The 24,026-nt window shown below is 32.6% G+C and overlaps 1 protein-coding gene across 1 annotated transcript in view; it reads right to left on the bottom strand.

Moving 5' to 3' along the window:
* Positions 1-691: 691 nt before the first annotated feature.
* The window catches only part of LOC108904735 (doublesex- and mab-3-related transcription factor A2-like), a 42,277-nt gene continuing 18,942 nt past the window's right edge, over positions 692-24,026 (bottom strand). The window contains exons 3-4 of the mRNA XM_018707392.1: positions 5,055-5,469; positions 692-998 (exon numbers count right to left, since the gene is read on the bottom strand). Coding sequence (XP_018562908.1) covers positions 692-998; positions 5,055-5,469 — 722 coding nt within the window. The remainder of the gene's footprint in view (positions 999-5,054; positions 5,470-24,026) is intronic.

The following is a 24,026-nucleotide window of genomic DNA, read 5'->3' as shown; positions in this document are numbered from 1 at the left end:
TAAGTAATTGTTCTAACATCAAAACCTTGCCATCAGGTTAGTATATGAGATCAACGGTTTTATTATTAGTGGTAGGTATAGGATCATTTATTATTATGTTTTGTCTGTAGATATTTCTCAATTAATAACTTTTTAAGTTAAAAAATTGGGAATGTAAATGTTCTAGATAGCGTACTCAAATTTGTGATTTGTGAAAAAAATACAAGTTACTAAATCTTGTATTTTTTTACAGTTGTGTTAAAATTGTTCCTCAAGATTACAGCAACATACAGTGTTTTAGAAATAATTACCACAACTTTATCCGCGCATTTAACTCATCAAAAGCAAAAACTTTTTCTTTCTATCTAACACATTCTTTTGGACTGTCTTCCAAACTATTGGGGGTAGACCCATCAAACCTTATATTACTGTAAATTTAAGGAATATGTAAATACAAATGCAACTACTTTATTCAACAGGGAAAACTCTACAGATATTATAAATGATCCTGTACATAAGTAGTCTCATCCGATCATGGACAGATAATTCGCAATCTCTTACTTATTGAAAGACCAAAACCTGCAGCACCGCAAACCTCCTGCGTTCGATTAATGATTTCAGCTTTACGCCACAAAGAATACCCCAAGGATCCTACCTCGGCCCTCTAGTGATAACTGCACCCCTGCCACTCCTCTCCAAACGCCTTCCGAGGCTATTCGGAGTAGCTGGTCTTGTCGGAGCCCGTATTGGACCCCGGCGACGACGCCGACGTCGCGTTCTCCGCCTTGTAGAGGTCGTGCATCTGGCCTACTAGACTTAGGTACTCTGGAGGCGGTCGGATGACCGTAGGAAGGTATCCGGTGCCCGCGTATGGCGCCGAAAGGAACCTCCTGGAGGGGCTGTAGCGGTGGAAGTTTGGTGGGGGACCTAGAGGGGAGAAGGCAGAGGGGGCGGAGACCTCTTCGTGGTTGCCGCCGCTTACCATCAACTCCATGGCCTGCAAGACGTCTCCCTTGCATCTGGGGACAAAAATCTTACTCAGTTTGTCTGCTGTGATAAAAATTAGTCGTTTATAATAAGTAATAAGACTGGGACAGTTGTCGATTTTTTAAACTAGTTTAATAAAAACATTTAGGTATTTATAGGGAGTTTCCTATAATTAGCCTGACAAATTATATGCATGTATAATTATTACATAAATAAACATAAAACATAAACATAAAACACACCACAGAAATGAGACAACCCCCAAATCCAAAAGCCAAAGGCTTGTGCGGAAGAGGGCTACACTTGAAAAAACGTGGACAAACACCCATTATCCATCGACATTGCCAGTGCCGACACCGGGGATCGAACCCGGACCAGAGTAGGAAGCCTAGCCGAGAAATGCTTGCCACCGCACTCTCGACCGACTGCGCTACCGTGGCGAAATAGATTCTACGTTTAAAAATAATAAGAAAAAAGGTACAGTTTTTTGATTTTTATTTAATATCTTTACATTTGAAAGAGCTACTTTGTGCTCAACAAGATTGTCAGGAAATTCTAAAATTTTATTAGGAAAATGTTATAATTTTTACGAAAAATGTCCCTATGTTTGACTTTGTTAAATGTGAATATATTATTATTTATTAATTATTACTGAGTTCCTGTCACAATGTCAAAAGAAAAAATTAAATATCCATTGCTTGTGTAATTTGTCTCTTTCATTTGCAGTATTTCCTAATACCTGGAAAAAATCTAGGATTATCATTGTATTAAAAAAGTAGGTAAGTTATTGATAATTTTTATAGGATTATTGCTATAAAATAATTCCAACAAAATATTTGAAATTGTTCTTCATGATATTTTATTTAGTCATATTAAATAGCAAATTTCCATTGATCAACATGGGTTTATGTCTGGATGTTCATCAATGAGATCACGTGAATAAATTTGAGACCGACAGTCAGGTGTTATCATTTATGCAGATTGCTCTAAGGCTTTTGATAAACTAAACCATAGCATATTGATGCAAAATTTATTATTTTCCTTTGTTTTTCATCGATCATTAAAAAAAAATCGTATTTAACAGACGCTTGTCGGTGGAGAGTTGTAGCTTTTGTTCTGGTTCTAGCAACCTCAGGAGTTCCTCAGGGCGCTGTACTTGGACCCTTACTAATTAATATTTCTATAAATGACATCATATCTTATCTCGCATGCAGTACCTTATAATGCTGATGGCTTGGAGCTTAAATAAAATCAACCTAGGTTGCATTAGTGATAATCTGTATTTATACACCAATAAATGCAACTCTGTTATATACTGAGTTGTATAAAGTTTAATTATACGCCCTTATACTTATTGTAGTTCCACAATTTATAAACCTTGGAATAACCTTTTTTATTAAATTCACACTATCAAAATGTACCTAGTTTTCCCTTTTGCTTAGTTCAGATTCGATATATTCTGATCTTATTAGTCATTATTGTACAATTTCTTTTTTTTTTACTTTTATATTCCTGAATTTTAATTTTTATATATTTTAACTATGTTTTATATTTTAATTATTGACTATTCATGTCCTGTGATTAGACAATTGTTTGGACATACAGGCTTAAGTAAATAAATAAATTTCGCCAAGACGTACCGTTTTCGAGTAAAATCGATATTTAAAGTTCTATTATCCCTTTGAAAATCTAAGAGTCAGTAAATGGAGTGTCCAATTAGCCTGTCAATTCTATCTTCAAAAATAAATAAGAAAAATATTCTATCAAGCAGATGTCCAAACATGCTTCCTGAAGAAGCTGTAGGTTCTCCTTGAGCAAAAAAAACTTCGGATCTGTATTTATTGAAACTTTTTCTTATATTTGAACGTAAAATCGCCAATGAGGTTTGTTGCTAATTGAATAAACGATTTGGTCATTATTACATTTTTGTGGGGTAGGCGAAATGTTAAGATTAAGACATTTTACTCGAAAACGGTATGTCTATAGAAGTTCAACAAGAAATCTGTATTAAAACATTAGTAAAATGTTTAAATTTTTCTATCAAACTCGGAAAACACTAATAAGTAGGAGTAGTTATAATTTTAGAATTATCCCATTTTGTTGAGAATAAAACAGTCTTTATAATTTAATTTACTTGTTTGTATAAATTTCGCAGATACTGAATAAAAAAGCTTCCTCAGAGTAGAACTATTTTAGAGCCTATGCATATTTCTATTATTTTTGAATTTAGAATCTAGTTATGAAGGTTGCTGGCTAACTATGGGATACCCTGTATTTTTCAAAGAAGGAATAAAAACATATTTTAAGACCACCATATTTTTTCAACATTACAATCAACAATTATACAATATTAGTGTACTGTACTCGAAGCTATTAGATGATATTTGTTTTGTTATATAATGTGGTCAGATAGGATTTTCATTTTATAGTATGTGTTTGGGGAATCCTGACGTGTGTGGTATATAGACCAGTGCTTAAGCCTTCAAAAATGGTAAAGAGTGAAAAAAAAATTGTAGTAGTATGAAACCCATTGGGAAAGGAAGAGAATATAACAGAAATGAAAAGAAAAATAATTTACGGGCGATCAGAGGTCGGGAAGGGGAAGGGTAAAAAACGGTTTATCTTGATTTCCGGAAAAACTACAAGTCTTATGAAAGAAAGTTAAATGGCAAAGTTGTAGGTAATAAAAAGATCTACAACTTTTGTATTTACACTTTTTTCACATAACCTCAAAATTTATGTGAAAAATTCAAATAACCAAGTTTTTAGTTTTTTTATTTTATCTTTTACAAACAAATTTTTTTTTCATGAAATTTGGTGAAAACTTACCTATTTATGTCCCACACACGCTGTAATTTTTTTTATTTGAAATATTTATTTTTTCACCTTATTTTTACTTAATATCGAAAAAGCACCCTAATTTTCAATCCAAAATTCTCACGTCAAAATATCTGCTTTTTTAAAAACGTCGGTGGGCTTTTTCTTCGTTGAAATCTCTACTTCCTGATGGTGTAAAAAAATATATACATTACTATGGTAAGTTTTCTCAGGAAATGCAAAGAAACAAACTAGAATCCGAAAATTTTTTTCTAATCATTATGTACAATTTTGAGCTATTTATTAAAATTTACACTTTAATTACTCGAAAACGTAAGATTCCATGTTACATTGATAAACAAAAAAATTACAAGTCGAAATATACTATTATAATTAACAACCAAATAAGTTAATAAAGTTAATATTTAATAAGACATCTACAATATTTTGAGAAAGTTGTAGAATCTTCTTTCGTTTCTTTGCATTTCCTGAGAAAACTTACCATAGTAATGTATATTTTTTTACACCATCAGAAAGTAGAGATTTCAACGAAGAAAAAGCCCACCGACATTTTTAAAAAAGCAGATATTTTGACGTGAGAATTTTCGATTGAAAATTAGGGTGCTTTTTCGATATTAAGTAAAAATAAGGTGAAAAAATAAATATTTCAAATCAAAAATATTACAGCGTGTTTGGGACATAAATAGGTAAGTTTTCACCAAATTTCGTGAAAAAAAATTTTTTTGTAAAAGAAAAATAAAAAACCAAAAACTTGGTTATTTGAATTTTTCACATAAATTTTGAGGTTATGTGAAAAAAGTGTAAATACAAAATTTGTAGATCTTTTTATTACCTACAACTTTGTCTTTTAACTTTTTTCCATAAGCTTGTAGTTTTTCTGGAAATCAAGGGAAACCGTTTTTTACCATTAAAAACTTACCCCCTACCCCTTCTCGACCTCAGATCGCCCGTAAATTATTTTTCCTTTCATTTCTGTTATATTCTCTTTCTTTTCCAATGGGTTTCATCCTAATATAATTTTTTTTTGGTTTCAAAAATTATCGACCCTGGCCTAATAGTATTTTTAAAATTCTACAAAATAATATGACAAGGTTGCAGGCACATCTTTTTAAAAAGAATTTAAACGTACTTATACAAGTTCTATTAATACCTATAATATTTATTTCTATTGAGGAACATGTCTCTAAAGTACGATGTTGGAATAAACAAATACTATTTATTTTTGGACAGTCTCAAATCTGACCAGTTACCTTTGTAATATGGACTCAACGTCCGACCGTCTCCTGCCCGGAAACACCCTCATGAGCACGTCAATGGGACTCCGCTGGGTAGTGTACGGCGGCTGGTACTGCGTGGGAAACTGTGAGAACTGCTGGTGGTATGGCATGAAGTTCTGAATTTGTTGGGCAAGTGGAGAAGTATCCGGACTGGGCTGTTTCTCTCTTTTCACCGAAAGGTTCTCAGGAACTTCCCCTTCGGCGTCGTCTTCTACGTCTAAGTCTGGATCGGGACTTGTCACGGGTTCTGGTGATGGTGTGGGCGCCAGGGGAGCGGGTGGTTGGATTAAGGGGGAGGTCTGGCGGCTTCTTTTGATGTCTTCTTGGTCGGAGGAGTCGGACTCCTCCAGGGAGCAGTCTTCCACGTTGATTCTAGGCCTTTTGGAAGCTGCAACGAAGGGAAAATTTTGTATAGAATTGCGCATTTGAGTGTATATTTTCTTTCTACGATATATTGTTACTTTTTTATGTTACATGTAATATTTTACATCGAATTTCACCCAAAGAAACGACCCTGTTGTCCCGGTTTTTGACTTTTACACTTAATTCCCTCAATAATTCTTAAGCGTGTATTTACTTTATAATGAAATACGTGTTGCATCCGCACTCGAGTAAATCTAGGCTAACTTTTCCGCAGCTAATAAAGACCAAATACCCTCGAGGCTTCCCAAACGGCTCGGGGGAGGTTAGAGGAGACATTTAGCAACAAGGGCCGCTATAAAAGGGCCGCCGCCGCCGCCGTCGCCCTTCATTACCCGTCGCAAACGATACTTGCGGTGGAATCCGCAATAACTGCGGAATGCGGGCGTCGAGTTATAAATATGAGTATCCATTTAATAAAGGGGACGGTTTATGGGTCATATACAGGATAGCGGTCATCTAATTGACACTTCTCGAGAGGATAATAACAGCGGTTGGCTGTAGACGGCGGTATTTTTCGGTTTAGGGGGGCGGAAAACGGCATCTGAAGTGAGGAACAAGTGCCAATTTGTCGAGATGACAGTAGTAAGGATAAATACAGTTATAATAGTAAAAACGATGGCATGCGTTGTTTACTGCAGGCATAAAATTGTGTTTTGACAGGAATTATTCGGATTTGCCAAGAAATAACTTCTCCTTTGTAGATGTTCATTTTCCCTCAATCTCATCGTCAATGTTATTTTCCTTCACAGATGTCAGTTTTTATTTTTTTTAACAAAGTTTTTAAAAGTGTTTATAAATGTGCAAAATATGAAATGTTAATGTACTCGAATTACATTTTTTTATGCTGCTAAATAGCAAATGGAAATCCATTTTTGATAGTAATTATATTTCAGAAACTTAAATTATTATAGAAACAAATAAATATCAACAAAAGTGTACTAGAAAAAAAATATTTTATAGACGAATTAATTAATTTTAAGGATTGGTAATACACTTTGTCGTCGTATATAATTTCTTTCCAAGCAAATTTTAAAAGAAAAACATTTCAAAAATTAATTACTAATCGAATTACGTTTTAAAATTTATGGACAGTTGGGTTTATCAGGGAGAAATGTAGGAACATGCAAAAACGAATTTGAGCAAAAAATGGGGAATTTATGAAAGCTTTTGAATATAAAAATGTTAAAAAGTAAACATTGACGTCTTTGAGAAAGAAAAGTAATATTGACGATGCGTTTTTCAGTTCGAAACGTTACCAAACACTGTAAAAAAAATTCAGAAAATTTCACTCAATTTTGCTCCATAATGTATCAACAACTCTTATTTTGTATCAATCACTTGTCTTTTTTAAATTAAATAGTTCTGAAAGTCTTAAAAATATCTACAAATTGATCTCAATTTGTCTGGCACCTTATATAGATTATAGGAGATAGGTACAGACTTGGGAAACTTTAAATAAGCTTTAAAGCAAAGAGTGACCCGAAAAAACCTGTGATTTTCGCCCGTTTTTTCACAATTCGCAGAGAATTAAAAAAAATACATAAAAATATATTTTTATAATATGTCTTAAGTGTTGAAAAAATGCCAAAAATGAAGAATTTGAATATTACCAATTGATATAAAAACTATTAGCATGTGAATTATCTTAATTTTTTTTTTGGAATTTTTACAATTATTTCTGATATTCTCTGTTTTTGGGGATGATTTCTAATTCAACATGCTTATTTCCATGAGAATAAATCTTTCTTTGTATTAAGAATCATTCAATAGAAAAATTCACATGCTAATAGTTTTTATATTTATTGGTAATATTCAATTCTTCATTTCGTCTTTTCAACCCCTAAATAAGGGTGATTTTTGAAAATTTTCAAAAAACTAAAAGCTATGCTCATCTTAATTTTTTACGACGAGTAATTTAAGACCAAAAACATATTTTTATCTATTTTCTTTAGTTCTCTGCGAATTGTGAAAAACCGAGCGATTTTTGCGGTCACTCTTTATATCTCCAACAGTTTTTGGGGTTATTTATATTATCTACACACTACACTAAAACACACTACACTAAAAAAATTAATTTCAAAAAGTATATAAACAACACCCAGTACATGTATCGGGTGATTCAAATTGGTAGGTTTTTAAAGGTTACTGCGAATAGATAGAGCAAATCTTACGCGCCCAAAACTCTTTTTTCGAAAAAATAGCAAACCGATTGGTGCCCTTTTCTCGTTACCCTTTGAACAGGCACTCTTTTTGAGATATATATGATGGCTTAAAAATAAATATAATATTTTTAGTTTTTGTTATGTGACAACAACTTGTGTTTTTTTATATGGAACACCCTGTATTTTATTTCAAAAACGGAAAGAGGACTAAAAATGTATCCCAAAATCTACACTTTACTTACTATTTTATGTGAAGATTTGCGGAAAATGTAAAATTTTCAAAATATCAACAATATTTGAGTTTTCTGACTGAGAAGGCTTTGAAAACATACAAGTTTGACGTTTAACGTTGTTAGAAGCGTATTAACACAAATCAAAAATGTATCTTTACTCAAATGAAGACAAATACAAATTAAGAAAATGTAGAAACCCATATTTCTACGCAAATCTTTTGAAGGAAAGATTTTATTTAAAAAATGTGAATAAATATAACTACTGTAATCAATATTTTGTTAGTATTTGCATTTGTCTTTATAAAGGATATATAGGAAAGGCAGTTGGTAGAATTATCAAAACTAAAATATACATATTTTTCTTTCTATGAATACTTATCCAAAAACCGCCAAACATTAACAGTAAACAGAGCTCCTTCGTGCTATTTTAAAACCACAGACGACTAAACGCTGGACAAACACAAATATTAACCATCTAATTTGAAAAAATCTAGCTAGTCAACGGGGGAAGACGACAGTGGTAATAGTCGGGTGCCGTACGGCACAAACACCGAACCAGGATCAATATTGGAGCCTTTCTCGGCAAACAAGTGCATTTATTCAGATGAAACAAGGTTGGCTCTCTTTCGTTTCTAATTTATCGTTAATAAGTCGCAAAGAATTCCCCGGCTTCTAATATTTACTAAACTTGAGCAAATATTGGACGACTTTAACTGTTCATCGTACATTATAACAACCAGTTCCTCGAAAAATTGATTTTATACAGCGTGGTAATGCGACGCGGAAGACGTTAATCAAAATAAAATATTCTGAAATACACATCTTGGTCGAAAAATATTATTTTGTTCTCGTCTGAGCTTCTTTAATAATTTTGAAAGAATTCAAACAGCAAAATAAATATTGATCTCAAAGAATCACACATACTTTAACTAATCCATTCGTTTCGAAGAAGACAGATTAAATGTACGAAATATTTACTAATTTGCAGTTTAAGAAAGAACATTTTCATTTTATTTTACATTTCAATCAGCGATCGCATTATCTCGAGCGGAGACGTAACCGTTTGTCATTGTTCATTTTAAACGAATCATAAATATTGGCCAAGCTAGGATTTAGGGATTTTTAGTTCGCAGTAGGTACCAGCCGTACAATGTTTAGCCTTAGAAATCTTTAACTTGCTCCTGTTGTTCTTGGCCTAGGCTCTGTGAGGGGAAAGTAAAATACAAGGTTATTTAAAGAAGTATTAATGTCAAATTAATTATACAACGGAATTCTTTATATATTACCTCATTATTATACAGTTTTCAATTAGATCAGATAAATATTAGATATTTTCTTATCCTCTGTATGTTGTATTTTACTCAGATTGTCAGTCTGTATTGCTTGGCCTTTATTCTCATTTTATTCTCTCATTTATTCTCATTCGTTTTACGTAAGTAATTGGTTTTAATTGAATATACCCACTGGGACAATGAAATTAAATCTGTTATTAAAAAACCAAGAAGCCCTATGATGGCCCTCATCGTCTACAGAAGCAATTCGTGAAAAATATTGAAGTATCAGTCGAAGCCCGGCAAGTTTGAAACTCATAAAAATCACTTATTAAAGAATACTTACGACTCAACTTTTAATAACAGAATAAATTGTGGTTAGCCGCACAAGCACGGAAACTTTCTGGCTGTTCAAAAAATTGAGAGTACGTAGGAATAGGAGCTTATTGTAAACAAACGTTTAGAAATTCTAAAAAAGTGCAACACCAAACAATTTTTTAGTATAAGATTTGTTATACAAACTATATACAAACATTTGTTATACAAACTGTATTAACAATGACTGAACAAATCAGAAAGTTATTTTGTTACGAGCAGACTCAGTATCCCTCAATTACTTCGTTTTTAAAGCGAAATTCTATTTCAAATTTATGTTACTAATAATTTCGATGGTATAAGAATTAAGCAAAATTTCCATATTCTGTAAATTTTTCATTTCATTTACTTAAAAAAAGTATGTTTTTTCTGGAAATTTATCTATAGAAATTGATAATTAACTGTTTATTTTCGTTGTATTTTTACAAAGTGCTAATTGGTTACAAACAATCTAAAATTTCGTTAATATCTAGTAACTTTCCAGTCTCCCGGTAATATTCCAATTCACTAGCTGGAATTTTCCTCTATAAGTTAACATAAATTAACCATATTAGATATAATTTTTCTTGTTTATTCATTAAAATGTCAACAAACTGCATATTACTTTGTGTCCACCCCAGTTTTTATGTATAATGTAGTTGTATTTTACTTAAAGTAAATTGGTCCCTAAATATTTTAAACTCGATAATTAGAAACGAGATATTGTTACCTCAAAAATATTGTCTTAGGCTTAAATATAACCTTTTTGTAAAGTCTTTCCGAAGTCAGTTGAACATGTATAAAAACGCCTAGCAATAAAATTTAATGAATTTCATAGACGTCCCTAAAAAATAATAATAATTTGTATATAATGTGTAGAAAATTTCTATTATATGGTCATACATACTATTTTAATTATTTTATTACATTGATGTTAAATTTGGGTTATGACATATCAAAAAACATTTACATTTTCATTAAAATATATTACCGCTCGGCAAGAACCAACGGGAAAGTATGAACATATCCTTGCCAGGAAAGGATGAGGAAAGGTTGCTAGTTTAGGTTAGAAAAGTTATTAAATAAACATAATTAACAATAAAATAATTCCGCATTGCTGCACTGCACTGCTAGGCAATTTGTAAACAACTGAAATTTATGGCCGGTCGCCCAGTGCGGCTATGTTTGTGTACCGTTTGCCCGCGCGTATTCTTCAACTGGGCCTATATATTTCTATCACCTCCACGTTTAGTTCGACCAGATCTGTATATGGGTATGGCTAAATAAATATGGGAACAAGTTATTCAAATGCTTCCATGCCGAGTTGCTGCATAGCGACCGAATCTGGTACATACTGCCTAACTCTTTCGTCTTCAATTGAGATCGGAAAGATTATAAATATTTTAACTTATATACAGAGTGTACTAAAAAGACCCGAATAGCTCCGATAGCTTTTCAAAATAAAGTACTATCAAAAACTGTTTTATATAAAAATGGACAGATATTAAGAGATTAATATACTGATAACCTTGATTTGACCTTGACTTTAAGTTTCAAGGTTAGGTCAAGGTTAACTTGGAAATATTAAAGGAATATCCTATTTTTATGCCAGAAATTTATAGAGCACTAAATTTTACGTCCGAAATTGGCATCAGAATTTTTTTTTGAGTTGTTTCTGCAGGTCGTTTGGAGGTCAAACTTATTTTTCTCTGAATAACTCAACAAGATCGATTATATTTCATTGTATTTTTTATATTAATAGTAAAAAGGCATGAAAGTATTTTAACTTGTAACACCAAATTTTAACTGAAAAATTACCAGTTCCTTTTGTGCTGTGTATAATATTTCCCTCCTCCCTCCCCACCCACATTTTCTTAAATTTCAATGACGTGGACATTTTAACGAGACAGTATTTTTTTAAGATTTCTATATTCAAATTTCTCAATATATTAGGGAATTTACAACACTTTCTGTAAAAAAAAAATCAGGGTTGCTTCAAACCTCGACGAAATTACTTCTTCGAGGTACACGAACAGCGCCCCGTCTCGAAGAAATCAATTATCCGGGAGCACAAAGAGATACGAAAAAACACTCTAATTTGAATGAATCGACATCGACGCCGGCCGAAATGAGACGTCAGACGCAACATTCGCCAACAGCCGTCGCGACCTCGTCGTTGTCTTTGTAAGAAGCGCCGATAGCGTCGTGACAGGGCACCTAATATTCCCCCCGGGTCCCTCCGGTATTGTACTTTATGTTGGAACTGAAAAACAGATCGAGTTTTCCACGAAACTGACTTCGGTTTTAATCATTCGCCGATGATGGTATCTCCGCTTACGAAACGCGCGATAAGTCAAGAGTCCCTCAGGACCCATATGAGACACATATTTTACTGTACAAGTGTCTCATAACAGGAAGATATAAATGAAAGCAACTCATCATACGATCTAAAAAGGCTGCTACTAACATTTATCTGCAATAAAAAGAAAATAACAGAAAAAATGAACTATAAATAAATTGCAACTCTAGTCTCTTTTTCGGATTTTTCATTCACGATTCACTGTTTCACCTTGGGGCAAGAATGCAACATGCACATTTCCATTAAAGTCGAAAAAAACAGTGGTTATCACATTAGATCGAGATTGACGTGCTTTCTTGGAGATCCTTTGCCAATCCATTGTGAGGGTTGAACTTTTGTCTCATTGTCGTAGCTATAAACCCATCTTTCGTCTCCCTTGAATGAATGTTTCATCGTCATTGGATTGTTCAAGGTGCTGCCGACAAGCATCCACGCGATTTTTTTTTGTTATGACATCGAAAAAAGTGCAATGCATAGCATCACATGATAGAGGACCTCAAAACGTATAAAAAGTTCCTGTACAGTTATGTCTAAATTTCTTTTGTTTTCGAGATACAGAGTGTTAAAGAAATTTTGGGAAATATGGATTTGTTTTATTACTTCCGATTAAGTGCAAGGAATGTAGCGACAATTAGTACATAATATTCTCTACAGGTTGCCAACCAGTGTCGGAGTTAGAGGGTTCACTATGGTTAAATCAAATTTTTTAATTAATACGGTCCTGTAAAAATTAATATTTTAACATTTTGCGATAAGTAATAAAATTCCTATTAAAAGTTCCTCTAATTTTTGTATCATATTTTGCAAAATTTCTCTACAAAATTTTTACAGGGCCGTATTAATTTATTAATTTGATTTAAGCATAGTGAACCCTCTAACTCCGCTACTGGTTGGCAACCTGTAGAAGATATTATGAACCAATTGTCAGTATATCCCCTCCGCTTAAGTAATAAAAAAAATCAATATTTTCCAAAATCTTTTCCAAGATAAAAGTGTATAGCAACTTTTTATTGTTTTGAGGTCTTCTATCATGTGGTGCTATGCGTTGCACTTTTTTCCATGTCACTCTGTAGTGAAAACCATTCAGCTTGTGAAAAGCTTGTTTTAAAAGTTGAAACGTTTCCGCGGAAATTTTCCTCAGTTTCACACAAAATGTACGCTGCATCGTTGTTCCATCAAATCGCACATTTCAAAAATCGTGACTAACTCCTTGCACTTAAATAACAATATCACGAAAACTAAATGATATATCAACAATCCAAGAACATGTGGTTGCACAGGATGTTATGCGCACCGCAATGCTGCCAAGCGGATATCACTAAATATCTCCATTAGCGTTAATTCAAAAAGTTCGGGTATTTTCTAAACAGATCTCGTATACGTTACGAAAAGTATTTTTACTGCGCAATTTTTACAGATATCTATATAAAATTCTAAAATAGATCTATAATCAATTGTACGATTGCATTATGTTAGCCCTTTTTTTTGGTAGAGGTATTCATATTGTACTATATAAAAAATACCTATGTATTGTTGACATGCACTTATTTTAGGGATATTGTTCGAAATCCGTGACATTTCAATGCATATGCGATCGATATTGACAAATTTGTTTGGCATTTTTTAAAAACTTCTTATTTATTAAAATTAAACCAGTATACAACCAATAAAAAGTAACACTTTCAATCCTAATACATATAACAATATAACTACTATTTATGCCTATGTCCAAATATTCAAATTATAGTCTGTTTGGAAATGAAAGAGAGTAATAAAACCCCGAGATAAGAACCGGCCATGGGCGTGGTAATATTTCGTTTCAGGTAATTATCGGGTAACACTAATGTTAACAAAAATGACAGGGATTGGAAAATCGACAGACTTTTAAAGGAAACAAAAAATGAACAAGATACTGTAAATCCTCCAAAATCATCTACAGGGAGGTCACAAGTCGTTATAGATGATTTCTTCAAAAATGTCATTCGCAGAAAAGTACACTCATTTTATTTTAAAAGAGAAATACCAACGCTAAACAAAGTTTTAAGTGAACTTTCAGAGGACAACGATTTGCCAAAAATCAGTAGAAGCAAATTATGGGCCGTCTTACGAGAGTTGAATTTTTGCTGGGAAAAGCAGAACAGGAAGTCAGTTCTTATCGATTAAAGATGAAATTACTTGTTGGCGAAGATCCTACTTAAGATCAATTAGAAAATTCCGTGACGAAGGGAGGAATATTTATTATCTAGACGAAACTTGGGCAACGAGGGATATACTGTAACAAAAGTATGGCAAGATAAAAATGTAAAAAGTTTTCGACAAGCATTTTTGGATGGACTTTCAACAGGGTTCAAGGCACCTTCAGGTAAAGGGCGAAGATTAATAGTGACACATATAGGTAGTGCCAGTGGTTTTGTAGATGGCGGTTTACTTTTATTTGAATCTAAAAATACAGGTGACTATCACGAAGACATGAACGCAGATGTTTTCGAAGAGTATTTTACACAGATGTTGGATCTTATTCCTCCGGGGTCTGTAATTGTCACGGATAATACCATTCACGGCAAACCGAGCGGACGTCTACGACTGCTTTTAGGAAAGCCGATATAATTCAATGGTTATCCGGAAATAACATTTCTTTTGAAACAAATATGGTGAAAAAGGAACTTTGACACTTGTCAATCTTAATAAAGATCAGAAAAAATATGTTATCGATGAAATGGCAACATATCGCCAAATAACGGTACTACCACCTTATTACTGTGAACTTAACCCAATCGAATTAGTCTGGGCGCAGATAAAAGGAGATGTAGCGCGAAATAATACGACGTTTAAATTAAGTGACGTGAAAATTTTGTTAAAAAATTCCTTGAAACGAGTAACTGTAGATAACTGGCAAAGATGTATACATCATGTACAAAAAGAAGAGGAGAAAATGTGGGAACTCGATAATTTAATTGACGTTACTGTGGAACCTATCGTTATCAATCTAGGAGACGAAGATAATTCATCAGAATATTCAGAGGATGAATTTTAATATACCTACTTTTTTATTTTCTTTATTGTACATTTATACAACACTACATTTACTCACCATAATTTGAATTTTCAAAATACATATATTTTTGTGTGGAATAAAAGTCTATTAATTAAATTTAAATAAATATTTTGATAATAATATTGAATAATTTTATTTGAATTACTAAAAATCCTCTTAACCCGGTTATGATGCTTAAAGTAGCCTCATGTTTTGAAATGCTGTTTTTAAATTGTTTACTTATAAGAAAAATAGACCGAGAAATTGAAGCGGCATAGACAAAGACGGATTGTCGGGGATTAAATTTTAGCTACCTGCTACAATTTAGTACAGTCCGATCGCACAAAGTTTTTTTAAAAGTACACCTCATCCTGTACCGATAATACATAATATAAAAATATTGAATATAAGCACCAGTACTACATTTATTTACGATTTGCATACATAATAAGCTTTTATTACTCTCTTTCATTTCTAAACAGACTATAACATGAATCATAGCTCCACGTCAATAGTAATTATTATAAAACCACTATTGATTCAACAATTTTAAATTAAACATGATTTTATTAATTTTTTTTAAACAATAAATCTAGCATTGCTTGTGTAATGTTCTATGACGTGAGCCAGTTTGTCTGCTGATTAATATTGAACGAAGATAAAAACATAAATAGTTATAATTAAATATTAATCACACACTCGCTAGTAGAAAATTAAAACTATAGTTATTAAATATTGTATAGAATAATTTTTAATTAGTCTATATCATGTATCACCTTATTCTTGTGGCACGAATTTGTACAAAAACTGGGAAAATTTCAAGTTTGTCCAGTGTTTAACAATGACACAGCATCTGTAATTATAGACCTATTGTGTTAATTTCAGTGTTTTCACAATTATTTGAATAATACTAAGATAAATAGCTTCTAACTTTATGATATCCAGCTTTCCATCGATATTATTGCACTTTGCGTCTCGCCCTCCCTTACGAGGATGAGGGGTTGATTAACAGAACCTTGTTTATGCATTGTGGTCCTTCAATCACGATTGAATTACGACTAAGGACGTTTGTACGCTAGTCCTGGATCCATCAATCCGACGGCGTCCTTCGATGCGGTCCACCGCTGCACGACTGTCAGCCACCATTGAAACGTTAAGTTCTATCAGTATGTTGGCGATAATGCCGAACAGTTAACATGTCTGTAGCAGCAGCCTATATATCCTGACATATTGTGTAAGACAATGCCGCCAGCGTGTTCGGTTCAACCGTTCAAACAATAGCAAGCCGAGTCCTGGAAAGGGTATCAGAATTTATGACGTCTATCCCCGAAGTTGGGGGCGTAACCATAGGGATTCTGTATCATTTTTGCGTATTTGGATTTCAAGTGGTTACGTATACCAGGCGCATTCCCGGCTAATATACGAAAAACGGTTTGGATACTAGACGTATATGCTTAATGAGGGAAAAATCGTCCTTGAAACTAGTATAGTCTTTCCGAAGTCAGTTGAACATGTATAAAAACGCCTAGCAATAAAATTTAATGAGTTTCAAGAGCGTCCCTAAAAAAGTTTTCTGCTAAAGGTAAAAAATAATAAAAACTTGTATACAGGGTGTCCCGGAAATGGTGGGCAATCTCTCGGATATGGATAGATAATGAGAAAAAGGAGTCGCAAGTTCATATAAAATTTTTTCCTCCGGGCTCACCCTGTAGAGTTATTAGCTCTTGAAGTTGAGAATTAAAAATGGTTTTTTTGCTGTAACTTTTGTATTTTTCAATAAATTTTGAAAATTTTTTGGCTGGATCTATAATTTTTGAAGCTACTTTGGATGATAATATGAAATCCTCGATAATAATTATGGGGGCCCGGGGGAAAAGCAGCACCCAAAATTTCTAGAAAAAAATTTTTGTTCCACTATACCCCAAATTTTCCATCATTTTATAAAAATGTATGGTATTTTACGTAAATGTTGAACATAGTTGATTTATTTGCTTCAAAAGAAATAAATATAACTTTTGGAGAACTTCAAGGTTCCATTCGTGGGCCATTATTATATGCAATGGAAGATTTAAAAGGTTTCTTTTTGCTTTATGCCTGAGGTATTAAAGATTACTGTGCAGTCTGTACTATTTCTGATTGATTTAAATTGTAGAAATCTTTAAATAACATGAATTTCTGGTCAGTTTTCAATAATCGTCATTTGAATGCAGCAAAATGCAGTGCTGTAACTAAAAAAAAATGTATTTAAATAACTAAATCTGACTATTTGTATCCTATAATTGTTATTGTACTGTTGGCTGGCTCAGGTAAATAATTAAATACCTAAATTTCTTTTTTGGTAAATGCTCAAGCCTGTGAAAATTTTCAAACTGCTTTGTTCATTTTCAGAACTGTTTATCTCTTAAAATGTTTCTTACATTCCTTTATAAATAAGAAAATTTTCAAAGGTTGTTGGTAAATCAATCCGATTTCATACTTATGGATTACTTTCAGAGATGTATGCATGACAATGTACAACAATATTTTTTATGCATCTGCATTTAGTTACTCTATACAATATAAAAGTTAAAGTAGATTTTATTTTCCTTAAAAAAAGGATAAAGGCGCATTAAAATTTTAATCAGTGGATATTTCTTCGAGTAAATACTTAATAACAAACATAGGCTTTACCCAGAAGTGCTCTCGATTGGGGATTTATTTTGAATTTTCAGTGTATAACAGTTCTCCCCTAAATGATAAAGGCGGTCTGAGTATGTACGAGGGTAGAGCAATGTTTAGACAAGTTGATTGAATAGAAGTGATCAAGAACTGCCAGAGACTAAGGCCGACATATAATATAAATAGTATGAATAAATCTAACACTCCAATTAAAAGATGAGGATTTTTCAAATTATTTTTTAGCTCAAATATAGGGTACCAAAAAAAGATTGTACCATAAGGAAATGTGATAGTATTGATCAAAATAAGAAGGTAATTTGTATGAACATATTCCTTAATAAATAAATAAACTTCGCAATTTTATAAAAATCAGTGTAGAAAAGACTAGAACTAGAATCCCATCCCAACTAGAATCGTAAAAAATTATCTTATTCTTACGAATTCTTATGAATTTCTGATGCACTCGAAATAATTCATTTTTACGAACTTGATTTGTGTGGAAAGCATATACTCCAGTCATTCTGTCCAAAAATAAGTCGAAGAAAAGAAAGTGAACCGGGAAAGCCAAATTTTTTATATGTTGTGGGGGGTGCTTAAAGAACCTGACTAAGATTTCCTATGTGCATTTTCCGCCATCTTGGAAAAAGGGGTGAATTTTTGTTTTTGCTATAACTCGGTTCCCCGTCGAGATACAGAATTGTTGTTTTATTGTTTTTTGTTCCTCTTTCGACGACCTACAATTTAGGTCATATAAACTTTGCACCTATTATTGTTAGTTGTTGAGATATCGAACAAAATTGATAAAAATTCAAAGATTCGATCTGGCTTTTCGGGTTTTTCTCTTTTTCCTTAATACTTATCGAGAACATGTCTGTTATAAAACTTGTAGGGGGTGTTTGTACGAACAATTTGGTGTCTAAATCTAAATCTAGATCTAAAATCTCTACTAAATATCGGGATCAAATTGTTGCCATCCCCTCGTAAAAACTGGCTTCCGCTCACAATTAACGCAACTTCCCAACACTGAAATGAACCGCGCCGGCCATTGGTCGCCGGCCACTCTGAAACTGAAAACAAAACGGCGAGTGGCCCGATGGAAAAATTAACTTCGTTCCCTTTATCCCGTCCAATTCAATGCAACGTTTACGAGAGGCCGCGATGCGAAATTTCCATGAAAACAAACCGTTTCGAGTGGTGCGGTCAATCCGCTAATTTAGAAAACTGTTTTCAGTCCCACCGGCCTGAAAAGGGAGGGCTGAAACTGAAAACGTTTCGTTTCAGGCAGCGCGTAAGTAATTCATTCTCCGTTCTCGTTGTTTTCGTAATTAGGTCCGGTCTTTCTCGAGAGCTTTTCACTCAACAATCTTACGGTATCGAAAAACATGTTTCGGGAAGGTTTCATGATATTCTGATTTAAAAAAGACACACGGCGTGACAAAATCCCTGATATTTCACACTGTTCTTCAATTTGAATATAATAATTCTTTCTCTTCCATTCCAAGGAATATCCTAAATATTTGGATGATTCTGGTACAAATTTTATTTGAAAATCATTCTCGATCTATGAACTTATTAAATCGATACATTTGGAACGAAACTCCAACAAAATTTCGAATCTTACATCCATAAAAAACTAGTTATTTCTACTTAAATATATGAAATAATTTGTAACAAAAGCCGGGACGCGTGGTAATTTATTTGTAAGTTCCCGGAATGGGTGGGCCAACTCAAACAGTTAAATATTTCAGTCAACACTAATTATCGAAAGTTAAGGGCTCTCAAGTAGTATCACCATAAGGCCATCCTTCGGACAAATTTAGCTCACTTAGACTGTCGGGGCCATGTGTTAAGCATCTAGTATAAAGAGAAAAATCGATATTTTTAATAACGCGCGAAAGGCATTCCAAAGAACGTAGGAATTCCAAGAATAAGTTGTTAGAAGTTGTTAGAAAAATAATAATAGATCAAATAGCTGGTTTTTAGGCGGATTTTCCAAGCTATAAGAATAGATTAAATGAGATTGACTAATCCGTCCCGTATTCCTACACGGAGTCACTAGAGGAAGGCTAGGGTTACTTATAAGTCCAGTTAGTCACAGAATTATTTACATAAATGTAAATTCAGTCCATTAGTTAACTATTAACATGGCATAGTTATGCCAAAGCGTTCCGATATTCAGGGTTCCCGCCAGTAAGATAAGAATATAAACGTCTGGACCAAAGAAATGGGCGTGTCGAAGCGAGGTGTCGAATTCAGGAGAGATCTCCGAAAAAACGGGGAGTTCTTCCTTGGGTTTCACATTGAGCAGTCTACTTAGTTTTAGAGTCTCGGGTTAATTTAATAATGGATAAAGTCATTCCAAATTTTGCTATGGATCGCGCATTCCCTGAATCTCGGTACTCTGTCGCGTTTCAATAAATTAATTAATAAAGTTGTTCGAGCCCGTTTTGTCGTTATTTTGTTTGTCTGTTTTGTTTTTACTGTTATTAAAACCCTTCCTTGAAATTTTGGTGTTTTTTTCTTGTTCTTCCAACTTAAGTGTCACCCTATACAACCAACCACTGGATTTATATATATATATTGTTTAGTTTTTTTTACTTTGTTTACCTCTAAAAGTGCTGAAAACAAATACTTCACTCAAAATTGTTACACTTTTTTAGGTCTCATATATGAGCCACTGGTCCATTTAGCAATTGTTTCCATTATAGACCAGTGTCACATATGTGAGCCGGATCAAAGGAACCCCATATTAATATTTTATACATATACATATCAATAAAAACTTCAATTTTAGTTACATTCATTTAAAAATGTATTCTTGGTCTCTGAGGTTGAAATTCAAATATTCCCTTGGTAGCCAACGTGATATACTGAAAATTCGCAAGCTTTATTATTTTCATTTTCTCATTAAACGATATTTAAAATTATAGAGCCTTTATAAATGATTACAAGCCACGTGACCACTGAGTTTAGGCAACTAACTTCGTACAATTGGCACTGTCAACTAAAAATCCCTAAATCTCAGCGTCATCAATAATCATGATTCGTTTGCAATGAACAATGACAAACCGTTGCATTTACACTGTAAAAAAATCGGTGTGAGTGAAAGCAATAAAAGTTCGGAGTGAATGAATTGAGTGAAATTATTGAGTACATTTTCACTCAATATTGGACATTTTGATCATTTTACTCATTTGTGATTATATTTAAACTAAAACTCAGTACTTTCACTCAAATATAGGTGATCCTTAAATAAATTCTTCACGTACACTCGTATTTGGTGCACTTGTACCTAAATCAGAGTAAATGTCCTCATTACTGAGCGATCCTACCCTTTTTCATATAGAGATGCATTGTCTTTGTCTGTTCCCATCGTCCCATTAGGTTATTTAGTGACCGTGGCGTGGTGGATGGCAGTATGGCGTAAGGTGTGCTTTGGAGTTGGACAAGTATCGGTTTATCTGGTTATTCTAGTGAAAACTGTATTTCAATGCAGTGATTTAATTACAATAATTAAACACAATACACAATATAGGCTATAGCAATTTATTTATCCGATCAGTGAACCAATCGAGACCTAAATTATTGTCTCTAAAACAAATCTGTGTTCAAACCACCATGACTGTTTAGTAGTTTATGACAATGATATTTAAATTAAAATTTCAAGAAAATATAAAGTGGTGCAAAACCACTCCAAACGTTAATAATATGGAAGCATTTATTAAGTAAATTATACACATTAGTAGACCTAATTTGAAATAACATGTCTTTTAACAAAAAATTATACGAATTTAATAAATTATAAAAAAAGTTATTACAAAATACCGATTTTCATCTCTTAACTTCAAGGGTTAATATGTACTATAAAAAATATAGATTTGATACATTATTTTTACAATATCTCTCCTAATTTGAAAGTTCATCATTTGCAGAACAATTTCGACACTATATCCTAATTTATAAGTGATTTATTTTTGCACTCAATATTTAGTTAATTAAAAAACAAGTCTGAGTAGAAAATTACTCAATAATAGTTCAATATAAATCATATTAGAGAAAAAGTCAACTCTAAATTAGTTTTATATACTCATAATAGAGTCAAAAAGTCAATTGATAGTTAGCAGTAACTCGGATGGGAGTAAAACTCACTTATTTCCGATGCAATAGTTTCACTCAGTTGTACCTACTCATACAAATAGAGTGAAAATTTCACTCCAATTGGGTGTGGGCAGAAATTGATACATTATTGAGTAAATTTGAGCGAATTTCAGTGAATTTTTCTTTTACAGTGTATAATAAACAATAATAAAAGCAATAACTGAAATGCGCTAAATTAAAATAGCTGTGATAAAACGTATACTTTATAGTATACTCTACGTATACTTTTTGTACAAGGTTATTCACATAAAATTTGACTCTTTTTATTTATCCTTTTCACTTTTGTGTTTAGAGATTATATGGACAAAATTTTCTTGTGCTTTCAAAGCAGAGTGATTAGAAATGCATGTTGCATATAGAAGATACAAGCCATATTTTCCTAATTGTTAGAAATAAATATATCAACCCTTATACACTGTAAGAATAATTGGACCTATTTTCTCTCAGTTTCACTCAATAATGTATAAATTTCTGTCCACCCGATTAAGTGAAATTTTGCTCTATTGGTATGAGTAGGTACAACTAAAATTTTATGAGTGAACTATCAGATTTTGGTCAAATATTATCAAAAATGTATAAAATGATCAAAATTACCAATATTGAGTGAAAATGTACTCAATATTTTCATTCAACTCAGCTTTCACTAAGACCGATTTTGTTACAGTGTATCATTGTGTTCTATTTAAAGAAATCTCAGATTTAATAAATATATTCGAAATGTAATAGTCGATTGTTTTTCTAAGTACAGTTTTAAAACCGCTAGAAAATTTACCACACTTTGACTCATACAATTTTTATCTAAATATGAGAGCAACAAAAATATGGGAGAGAAAGACAGAATGTTATGTACCTATCTAAATAACCCTATACTTTCCATATTTCTTTTCCTTTTTTTTTGGATAACTTGTAAGTCACCTTGTAAATAAACTCATATACATATAAGAGGTATTAATGAACTTTCATGTTGATTTTCATTCTCTGGCACCATGTGAAGTATGTTTAAGTTTTTAATTTAGTTGACGCCATGGAGAGAAATAACCTGATAAATCTAATGAAAAACACAATACAGTACACAATATCCTGTTCTCCCGTGTAAAGTTACCTTCTTTCTAATAAAAAGACGAAGTGTTTACACTCGTATATTGAAATTCTTTGGGTTTTCATCTGTGTATTCCCTCTGGGGGTATACGCACCCGAGAGCAAACAAAAGTATCTATTTTCAAATGATTACCTCCAGTCGCAGACGACAAGTATCCGATATCCTTACCTGCCGAAATTGCGATACAACGGATGATTCACACAAAAAAGTTTTAAACACTTCAAAATCTCATTTCGGCGTAATAGGTTGACGTTTGGGTAAGCACTAGAGACGAATGATGTGATGAAAACAAAGATTTTATATATAGTATTTCGTTTTTTAGTGACAATCGTAATTAGCCTTGATTCTCGTGAAAAACATATTTTGCCCTCTTCAAAGATGGGCAGGCAAGTATATTTTTTTGAGTATAAATATAGATGATTTGGATCCCAATAGTGTTGCAAAAATTATATTATTAATTTTGCTGTATCTATTTGTATATGAAAAATTTCAGTCTTGTAAATTTTATTAAAACAGTTTCAAAAGACAGATATGGTTATAGTCAGATACATCAAATGTAAAAAGTTATTCTTTAAAAGCACGAACGGCTTGATTTTTAAAAACCGCGTCAGTGGAATAAACTTTTTTTTATCTATGTATCTTCAAACGGTTTATTCGATTGTGCAAATTTTCGTAATCAAATGTTAAGTTTTGATATGATAAAATTGAGTGAAATTCCACTCGAATTTCACTCAATGGTATATCAATTTCTGTCTACACCCGATTGAGTGAAATTTCCACTCAAACAGTATGAGTGTAACTGAAATTTTGTGAGTAAAACTATTGCAGCAAAAGTGAATGATTTTACTCAAATCTGAGTTTCTCCTAACTATCCAATGAGTGATTTTTTACCCTCTATCCTAGGCTTTCTAAGCATGTAAGAACGATTAAGAGTTGACTCTTTCTCCAACATAATTTAAATTTAACTATTATTGAGCAATTTTTGCTCAGTCTTGGTTTTTAATTAACTAAATATTGAATCCACAGTTTATTTAGAGTAATTAATTTAACTGGCAATTATATTTCAGTGAAATTAATTGGTTTTAATTAAAATATTTATTATTATATAAGAGCAAAATTGACAGTCAATATTAAGTGAAAGTGTGCTCAATAATTTCACTCATTGGATTCACTCACATCAACTATCAACTAATC

This window comes from Anoplophora glabripennis, unplaced genomic scaffold, assembly GCF_000390285.2.
Source record: "Anoplophora glabripennis isolate ALB-LARVAE unplaced genomic scaffold, Agla_2.0 scaffold195, whole genome shotgun sequence".
NCBI lineage: Eukaryota > Metazoa > Arthropoda > Insecta > Coleoptera > Cerambycidae > Anoplophora > Anoplophora glabripennis.
Note: the sequence above shows the minus strand (reverse complement) of the source record. Positions and strands in the feature narration are given on the sequence as shown.